Raw genomic sequence first — 10,825 nt, forward strand, 5'->3', positions numbered from 1 at the left:
CTGTTTCGTACATCCTTTAAAAAATATTCACACTCCCAGGAAACATATCTGTTCAAAGACTTGTGCTGAATTGGGGAACTGATGCTGCAAAGCAAGCTCAAAAGTATTTCGAAACTTCTCAGCAGTGTATTCTAGAACTTGTGACTCAGCTTGTTCTTTTGATGTGACGTTTGTCTGGTCAGAAACAAAAAGGAGCCTTATCTATTGGTGCACAGTCCTCCTGTGAGCACAAACGTCCTGTTCAGCTGAGATACCGTCAGAATGGGTGGCAGCATGTAGACAATCCTTACTGTTCCTGACTACTCTGAAAATGGCCCCTCATTGGATTTCATGTCCAGAAAAGGCCCACATGAATCATTTACAATGCGTTTATATTGTAGGTATTGTCATTCCTGTGGGAGCTTTAAAGTTACTGAAGGTGGCACTGTTGCTTTTATTGGTGCTGTAAGGGTTTGTTGCAGCAATATATGCCGGCTTTTATTAGTTTGAGCTTCTTTTAGCTAGCAGACAGCTAATTTAATCTCGACTACATTGTGATCAAGTGTCCCAACCTCTTCTTGCAGGGTATGGGAGTTTAAAGACAGTGGTTTCTAAAGGACTTAGCCATGGAGCAGGGGTCGGAGGAGAACATGGAGAGCTCATGGACTCTGCTCTCCTGGATGGCTTCTGGTGTGATGGTGTTTGGAGGTGCGGTGCCCTATGTCCCGCAGTACCAGGAGATCCAGAAGACCAATAACGCTGAGGGATTCTCAACAAGAGTCTGTCTGGTGCTGCTCATTGCTAATATACTTCGCATTTTCTTCTGGTGAGTGGAGTTAATGTTACTGCAGCAGCAGGTAGAGTTGATTGATGGCTTAGGGGCTATTGAAAACTAATTTAGGCCAGTGTGCAAAACAAAGTGAAATAAACAAGAACAAATCTAATTAATAAAGGCTGAATTTGATTTCAAATCTGGAGACTTGCTTAATTTATTTGCCAGACTTCTCCAATGATTTAGTCTGCCTAAACCCTTTTTACATTTGACTACAAGTTTGCATTCAGATCTGCCTCCATCCAATCAATGACCGTTGAATAGATTCAAGCCCTGTTCCTATTTTTTCTCTCTTTTTTTTTGATGATCCATTTTATTTGTTTATACATCAAAATATGGAATAAAGTCTCTACTTAAGTCAAATTGTGACTTTAAAGAAATAGTACACAATACTTCCCAAAAAAAAAAAAAAACATTTGCTGGGGGTGATACTCACCCTCAGGACATCCAAGATGTAAATGAGTTTGTTTCTTCATCAGGAAAAGATTTGGTAAAATTCAGCATTATATCTTGTTCACCAATGGATCATCTGGTGTGAATGGGTGCTGTCAGAATGAGAGTTCAAACAGCTAATAAAAAGTTAATCCACTTCACATTTTCATTTTTGAGTGAACTGTTCTTTTAATGTATGAAGACTACTTAAAGGCTTTTGTAAGTTTTTTTTTCCTCAAAGGTCTAAGCATTTCTTAGCAATCTGGCTTTCAAAGTTAACTTTGTTTAAATTAATTTTTGTTTTAAAAATGAAAATTCTGTCATAAATTACTCACTCTCATGTCGTTCCAAACCTGTAAGACCTTTGTTCATCTTCAGAACACAAATTAAATTATTTTTGATGAAACCCGAGAGCTTTCTGACCATCAAGCAACGCAACTGACACATTCAAGGCCCAGAAAGGTAGTAAGGACATTGTTAAAATAGTCCATGTGACATTGGTTGTTCAACCATAATGTTATGAAGCAATGAGAATACATTTGTGTACAATCAAACAAAAATGATTTTATTCAGCAATTTTTTCTCTTCCATGTCATGCTGTGTAACAATATCCTTACTATCTTTTTGGACCTTCAATGTCAGTTGTATTGCTGTCAATGGGGTGTCAAGAAAGCTCTTGATCAATAATATTTCAATTTGTGTTCCAAAGATGAACATGAGGGTGAGTAATTAATGACAAGTTTTGGGTAGTCTATACCTTTAAATATCTCGTCAGACATGGCAACAATGGCTCAACCAATGGCGTGCATTTAGGGCATGGCTTTCCATTTGTTTGACCAAGAAGATAGAAGGTTTGCACTTATGTCACGGTGTGGTCAGTTACCCAGATGTGTGGCCATATTGGAAATACTTGGATGTAAACAACAGCATTGCATGGTTAATGTACTACTGAATACATTGTTCTGCTAATTTATGCTGTCTAAACCACAGAAAAATGTGTGGAAGCTGCTAAATCATATAGAGACGGACTTAGTAAGCAGGAAAGGGTGCAGTAGTTTGACAAACTAAAGTTAAAAGATAGTAAAGATACATACGAGCAGGATTAATTAAGATACTTGCCTAATATTTCACCTACTTGACTGGAAAGGATAAAAACACTGAACTGGTTCAGTTTGGCCAACCACAAATGCCTTTCGTTCCTCAGATAGTTTGTTGCACTCTTCTTCTTGATTTGTTATAACTTTTGGCAGTCTGGTACTCTAAATGTTTTTCCTGGTCTGACTGATTAGTACAGACCAAAACATGTCGATAATTGACCTTTTTCAGTAGCGATAATTAGCTAAATTAGCATGTTCCGTTCGATTCAGTGTCGTTGTTTATGTTCAGTGCCACCAATATGGCCGATTGATGACATGTCGTGAAAAAACTCTGCAGGAGAGCTGTCTGGGAAACTGTTTGAAAACGGTTCTTATTTTTGCAGTTATGTTTGATTTCTCTAGAGGCACAGTTTTTACACGCTTCAACTTTTAATTAAACATTTATTGTTTTGTTTTGCAGGATAGGCAAGCAGTTTGAGCTGCCTTTGCTCCTGCAGAGTGTGGTGATGATTCTCACCATGTTGGCAATGCTACATTTGTGCTGTTCCATCCAGAGCAGCAACCGTGTCAGTACTAAACAGCACCACATCACAGGTAACTACATTAAACACTATGTGTCCAGCAATAGTTTTTGCTACATTAAAACTACTTGGTTTATTATTTTATGTCGTACATTAGGGATAGTTCACCCAAAAATGAAAATTCTGTCATTAATCACTCACCCCCATGTCGTTCCAAACTGGTAGGACCTTCGTTCATCTTCAGAACACAAATTAAGATATTTTTTGATGAAATCCGAGAGCTTTCTGACCCTGCATAGACAGAATTTGTTGAGTAAAGTTATTTTTGTTTTCTTTGTGCACTAAAAGTATTGTCATAGCTTCATTACATTAAGGTTGAAGCACTGATGTCACATGGACTATTTTAACAATGTTCTTACTGCCTTTTTGGAACATGAACTTGTCAGTTGCATTGCTGTCTATGCAGGGTCAGAAAGCTTTCGGATTTCATAAATATCTTCATTTGTGTTTCGAAGATGAAAAAGGTCTTTCGGGTTTGAAATGACATGAGGGTGAGTAATCATTGACAGAATTTTCATTTTTGGGTAAACTGTCTTCAAGTGTCTGTTAAGGGGTTCATAATTTGTAAAGTGCCAGTTTGAATGGTTTCTACAGCCTTAAAGTATTCGCATGTCATATTAAAGCCTGAGGTCATGTGAATGGTATATAACTTCAGCATGCTAGAACATTACTAAACAGATGTCACCTCCTTGTCTTCTGTCATGTAGATGGGATTAAATCCGCATAAATGTTACTCATAGCCCAGGGCGCCATCTAGTCCCATATTCATTTATAATGAAGATGTTAAGTGCCTGAGAACATTGGCGTCACGTGGACCAGGGTGCAAACTGTGTGTAATTTCCTCTTCGCCCTTCCACAGAATTGATTTATGATAAAGTTAGGCTCTAGTTGATTGGCTTGCAAGGGGGAGCTCAATCCGAAGTCGTCTTTTTTATGAGATCACTGTCTGGGAGAGAGCTTGGATGATAACATTTTTGCCATGTTGTAATAATTAGAAAATTGAATGTGAAATCAGACATGGGCCTAATTTACATGTCATGTTGATTGATTGAGCTGGAGGCTGTAGCTATAAAGTTAGTGTGTGAAGCCTGTGTTAATGCTAACCCATTGTTAGACTTAAAGAAATTGACTTTCTAATGCAGACAGTCAGCTGACTGTGTTTTTGGAGTGAGTCCATGATTAACTTGTGAACTAAATCAGTCAATGCTATTGGTGGGGAAAAAAAACCTTCCTCTCTTTTTAATGAGACACCTGAACTTGAGTTTTGACAGTTGTGGGAAAAGTCGAGGTGAAACTCAAAAGAAGACTTTTTAACTGCAAATCTATTTGAAAAATAAAATCAGATGGTTTGTTTGTCAAAAAGAATTTGTTATTTGCTGTTGTTGTATGGTATCCACCTTTTTTCTTTTTTAATGTGGAAGTAAGCCTATGGGCGAGACTTCCAGTCCATTATCCGCCATTGGTAAATAACGGAAAAAAAACAAAGTGCAGTAAAGGGTAAAACTGTTTGCACTTCAAAGCAGAGTGCTCATAATTACATTTACATTACATTTAGATAATTAGCAGACACTTTTATACAAATCGACTTACAAAAGAGGAAAATGGAAGCAATTAAAATCAACAAAAGAGCAATAACATGCAAGTGCTATGACAAGTCTTATTTAGCCTAACGCAGTACACATATCAGGTTTTATTATATAACAAATAAAAAGAAAAAGCAAGCTAGTGTTAGATGCCTAAAAATAGATACAAGAACAGAGAAGTTTGTGTTAGTGTTTTTTTGTTTAAGAAAACAAGCAGGAAGTAAATGAATACAGTATAAGTATAAAAGGCCAGGTTTTTTTAAGAATAGAATTAGAGTAGAGGGTGCTAGAGGGTCAAAGAAAGATGGAAGAGATGTGTTTTTAGCTGATTCTTGAAGATGGCTATTGCTGTTTGGATTGAGTTGGGCAGGTCATTCCACCAAAAGGGTACATTTAATGTAAAAGTTTGAGATAATTAAGATAATACATTAAAATAATATGGTAAGACACACCAGTTTTCAATATAAAGCAGCGAAACAAGCTGTTTTGTACAGATAAATATAGCTGAATGCGGATGAGACTGGAAGCCATACCCATAAAATTTACAAATGGCCGCTGTTCCCACTCTTACAGGAAAAAAAGGTGAATAATTTAATTGTCATTGATCTAAAATTTTATTTTAATGTTTATGACAACCCTAATATCACTCCTTAAAATAATACTTAGGCTTAAATGTAAGATTTATGTATTTAAATTGCATATAAAAAATTCTCCATTTGGATTATATTAATGATCAACAAGTCCAATTTGTTTAATTGAATATTAAATTTAACTAGCTGAATATTGGTTGTTTCACACCTAGCCATATTTTAACAGTCATACTTTTTAACTGAATGAATTTTGAAGTTTTCACATAAACAGATTGATGCTGATTCAAAACAATTACATGGAAATTAAATATATACAAACAGTAAATAATCTACTATGCTGTTTGTGATGAGTGCAGAAATCTTTCCTGGTTTGTTTGTGTCTTGTACAAGTTCAATTATAAATGCCTGAACTTATGCACGTTTTTTTTTTGTATGCATTTATCAGTTTAACTTACTTAACTGACTTCACTCTAATAATGTGTAGAAAAGGATTTACTATAACAGTTAACTTATGTGAAGTGTACACTACCAGTCAAAAGATTTGTAATGTTTATTTAAAATAACTGTTTTCTATTTGAATATATTTTCAAATGTTATTAATTCATGTGATCAAAGCTAAAATTTCAGCGTCACACATTATAGAATTGAGTGCTTCTATTTAACAAGGAGGCTTTAAATTGATCATGTGATGATAAACACATTTATAATGTTACAAAATATTTCTATTTCAGATGCCATTCTTCTGAACTTTCTATTGTAAGAAACCTAAAAAAAAATGTTGCTCAGCTGTTTTCAACATAATAATGGTAAGGTTTTTTGAGCAGCAAATCAGAAATTTTCTGATTTCTGAAGGATCATGTGACTGGAGTAATGATGCTAAAAATCATGCTTTGAAACCACACCAATAAATTACATGTTATTACATTTTTATTACAAATATATTAAAATAGAAAACTGTTTTTTTAAATAGTAAAAATATTTCTAAATTTTACTGTTTTTACTGTACTTTGAATCAAATAAATGCAGGCATTGTGAGCAGCAGAGACTTTTTAACCTTTTAAATGTACTGTTCAAAAACTTTTGACTGGTAGTGTAATTTCCGATTGAAAACTAACAATTGAATTTTAACACAATTTTAAAATGTTTTTTTTTGTATCAGCTCCCTCTAGTGTGCCTGCTAACACCATTTTCAGTGCTGAACATCCGGTTTGATAGAAGAACTGTGTGCGTCAGTGGGTTTGCCTGAATGGCAGTTAAGGTGTCCGGTTACAGCAGGGACAGAAGGGGAAGGGTGTGTTCTAGACCCAAAATAGTAGGGACATTAGGTCCTCCCTCTGAAAGTTAGACGTCATGCGAGACCCTTTTTAATCACTGACTATCCCGTTGGCTATGTGCGACCTACAAGTCCACCTGTCCCTGCATACCTTCACACCTATACACACAAGAACACACACACGCAAGCTGTCAGATCTTTAAAACACACACATGTACAATTTTAAAGGTGCATGCTTTAAGTGACTAATTAACCTACTGTATATGCTTTTGTATGATGTACCCTCACACATTTCCGTTGTCATTTACAGGGGTTATGTAAGGTCATGTCATGTACAGTTTGGATCTGTTTACTGCTGCGAGCTATGAATGATTTTGCATCGACTCACACTGATTGCCCTCGGGCTGTTCATTAGACTCACTGTTGTTGTCTTGACATGACTTTGTAGATGTCGAGAGAGAGAGGTGTTATAGTGTGACCTTTAGAGGACCGAATTAAGGAAGGCAATGTCCCGTATCTGTTTCATCTGGTGTTTTAGAGTATGATTTAAATGCCAGTGTGCTTTGCCCTGGAGTTTGTGTCAGTTCTATTTTATACAGACTAGTTTTCTTTCTAATGGCCTTTTCAGAGTATATCTACACACATTTAAGCCAAACTTTGTCGCTGCTTCACAATAATTAGCAGTTTTATTACTGTCATTATGACAGAACTACATTCTCCCCACAGTTTAGATCTTACACTACAATTCAGGTTTGTTCAAATGTTTTTTTTTTTTAATGTTTTTGACACAAAGAAGTATTTTATGGTTACCAAGACTTCATTTATTTGATTAAAAATGCAGTAAAATCAGAAATATTGTAAAATATTATTACCTTTTAAAATAACTGTTGTCTATTGTTATATATTTTAAAATTTAATTTATTCTTGTGATGGCAAATATGAATTTTACAGTTTTCAGTGTCACATGATCCTTCATAAATCATTCTGATATGCTGATTTTATATTAAAAAAAATATGGGAATGAATGTTGAAAGCAATTGTACAGCTTGCTTCAATTTTTTGTGGGAAAAGAAAATCCTTTTTTTAGTTTTTTTTATGAATCGAAAGTTTTTGGTTATGACTTAAGTTTTTTTGTTTGTTTGTTTAACATTAAAGAAGTCTTTTATGTTCACCTGCATTTATTATATCAAAATGACAGTAAAATCTGTAATATTGTTCATTATCACCATTTAAAATTGCTTTTTTCTATTTTGATATATTATAAAATGTAATTTATTGTTGTGATAACAAAGCTGAATTTTACAGTCTTCAGTTTCAGATCCTTAAGAAATAATTCTAATATGCCAATTTCATGTTCGAGAAACATGTATTTTTTTATTAGAATCAATGTTGAAAACAATTGAAACAGCTTAATATTTTTGTGGACATAGTTATACAGTTTTTTTTATGAATAGAAAGTTCAAAGGAGCAGAATTACATGATTACATTAAATTACATTTTTGTTTAGGATTATAAATGTCCTTAATGTCACTTTTTATCAGCCTAGATCTTATACTACTATTCGAAAGTTTGTGGTTAGTATGATTTTTAAATATTTTGACATAAAGAAGTCTTTTATGTTCACGAAGACTGCATTTATTAAATTAAAATATTGTAAAATAGTATTACCATTTAAAATGGCTGTTTTCTATTTTGATATTTTAAAATGTAATTTATTCCTGTTGAGGTAAAGCTAAAAGTCTTTATTGTCACTGACTTCAGAAATCATTGTAATATGCCGATTCAATGTTCAAGATTTTTTTATTATTATTATTATTAGAATCAGTGTCGAAAACTATTGTACAGCTTAATATTTTTGTGAAAATAGTTATACATTTTTTAGGGGTTTTTTTATGAATAGAAAGTTCAAAGGAAAAAACATTTTTGACAGTTTATTTGACATTATATTTAGAATTATCAATTATTTTATTTATTTATTTTACATTAAAGAAGTATTTTATGTTCACCAAGACTGCATTTATTTTATTAAGAATACAGTAAAATTGTAGTAATATATTGTAAAATATTATTATCATTTAAAATAAATGTCTTCTATTTTGATATATTTTAAAATGTAATTTATTCATGTTATGACAAAGCTGAATTTTAGTTTTAAATGCCACTAATCCTTCAAAAATCATTCAAATATGCTGATTTTATTTTAAAATTAAAATTGTATTATTATTTTTACATAAAGTCTTTTATGTTTGCCAAGACTGCATTTATTTTATCAAGAATACAGTAAAATTATAATCAGTAAAATCAGTCTGACAAAGCTGAATTTTACAGTCTTCAGTTTCACTGATCCTTCAGAAATCATTCTAATATGCTGATTTAATAATTTTTTTAAACTTAAGTCAATGTACAATTGTATTTGTGGAAATACTTATACTTTTTTTAGAATTGTATTATTAATAGAAAGTTCAAAATAGCAGCGTTTATTTTTTTACATTATATTTAGAAGTATAAATGTCTTTATTGTCACTTTTAATTCATTTAACTGAATTTAAAAGGTGAACTCAATTAAAAACAATTATAAAATGATTGACCCCCAGCTTTTGAACTTGGGTTATTAATTATGTAATTAATTTTTATTTATTTATTGATGTTGTATCTAGGTGGAAGTGGATCCCAAAAATTATGAGGACCATTTTATTAAATATAACCCTAGACCACAAAACTAGTCTTTAGTAGCATGGGTACATTTGTAGCAATAGCCAAAAATACATTGTATGGGTCAAAATGATCGATTTTTCTTTTGTGTCAAAAATCATTAGGATATTAAGTAAAGATCAGGCTTCATTGAGATATTTTGTAAATTTCCTACTATTAATATATCAAAACTTAATTTTGATTAGTAATATACATTGCTAAGAACTTCATTTGGTAAACTTTAAAGGTGATTTTCTCAATTTTTTTTTTTTTTTTTTTTTGCACCCTCAGATTCCAGATTTTCAAATAGTTGTATCTCAGCTTATATATTCAGCTTTCAGATGCATAAATCTCTCTTTCAAAAGACCCTTATAACTGATATTGTGGTCCAGGGTCACAAAGTAAAGAAATGAGACGTTTAAAAAAATTAGAACAGCAGAGCCCTCTTGTGGAGACATGTAGAACATGACTTGAGTTTGAATATACAGTGGCCCAAAGTTTAGTAGTAGTAATAGCAATAGTTTTTATTTATCTACTTTTTTGGGATATACATAAAGTTAGTTGAGAAACAGACTTGTGTGATTTGTTTGAAGATGTAGCTTGGTTTATAATTTTGTAATCTAATGCAGTGAAACATTTTTTTTTTTAAGTGTCACCCAAGTGTCACACTTTTTGGGGTCACAGTAAATTAAACCAGGTCATTAAATCTAGTGAAACGGTTGTTTGCATGCTCAGTGAGTTTCTTGGGGCCAGAGGAGCGGCAGGTGCTGTTATCTGTCCCTCGCAGAGCCGAATTGTGGTCACTCAAGTGTGGCCAGGGTCTCAGCTCAGATACTCACTTCATTAACACCCTGGTGTGTGTCCAATTAAGTCAAATTGTAATTTAGTGAGTACATGCTTCCAAGTGACACTGTTTGGCCTGTGATGCAATTGCATAAGGCAGAGTTCAGTTGTATCCGTAATGTATTTGTTAGATTTTGATTGTGTGTGTTCATGTGTGCACGCTTCAGCTTTACAGCAGTGTGAAATGACTCATGTATATGTGACAAGTTCACCTGGAGCTACCACTGTGTTGTGAATACTTGACATAATTGTACTGTAAGGTGATAGCTTAACACTTCTGCTGTAAAGATGCTTGCATGAATTATTAAGGCTACATGGAATATATCATAGATTCTTGAAAGACTCCCTGCCTTCTCTTTCCCTCCCACTGAATGTGTTTTGATGCTTTTATAAAGGCTCCTGTGTAAATATTGTGTAAATGTCGGATTAAGTGATATATGGATAAAATCAGACAGCGGGAATTAATCTGCTCACATTTCCATCTTCTTGCTAAGTCAAGCGTGACTATTTGGCATGTAACAAGTCCTACATTGTTTATGCTACGGATTTAAAATGTATCTCAAATTGTTTTACAGTTGTGCTATACATTTTCTAAGCAATCAGACTTAGGGTTTTCCCCTGGAAGATGATAAAAATGCCCCCAAAAATAAAGAAAATAAGAAAGTCCATTATATCATTTTATGATATGACTTTGCATTTTTATTTTATTTTCTTTTATATAACTATAATAATAAAAAAAATCATTATTTTTAATAACACACCACAAATTAATTTTATTTAATTATAGGTATATATATATAGGAAATAAAATAAAAAAGGATAAAAAAAAAATTATGTAAAAAAATACCATTTTATTACATTTATTTACATATATAAATATAATAGCTGATTTATTTTAATTCATAAAAACTAATTTATTTAATA

At 32.9% G+C, this 10,825-nt stretch overlaps 1 protein-coding gene across 1 annotated transcript; it reads left to right on the forward strand.

The window, feature by feature from the left end:
- Positions 1 to 579: 579 nt before the first annotated feature.
- Positions 580 to 6,306, forward strand: LOC141345328 (solute carrier family 66 member 2-like). The gene is made up of 3 exons (XM_073850192.1): positions 580 to 805; positions 2,801 to 2,967; positions 6,254 to 6,306. Exons 1-3 carry the CDS (start codon positions 606 to 608, stop codon positions 6,304 to 6,306), a joined length of 420 nt encoding a protein of 139 aa, XP_073706293.1. The 5' UTR covers positions 580 to 605.
- Positions 6,307 to 10,825: the final 4,519 nt, after the last annotated feature.

Source organism: Garra rufa, chromosome 11, assembly GCF_049309525.1.
Source record: "Garra rufa chromosome 11, GarRuf1.0, whole genome shotgun sequence".
NCBI lineage: Eukaryota > Metazoa > Chordata > Actinopteri > Cypriniformes > Cyprinidae > Garra > Garra rufa.

Coding starts and splice junctions, on each gene's coding strand:
- LOC141345328 (XM_073850192.1), top strand. CDS start 606: ATGGAGCAGGGGTCGGAGGAGAACATGGAGAGCTCATGGACTCTGCTC. Junction 806..2,800: donor ATACTTCGCATTTTCTTCTG/GTGAGTGGAGTT, acceptor TTTGTTTTGCAG/GATAGGCAAGCAGTTTGAGC. Junction 2,968..6,253: donor ACACTATGTGTCCAGCAATA/GTTTTTGCTACA, acceptor TTTTTGTATCAG/CTCCCTCTAGTGTGCCTGCT.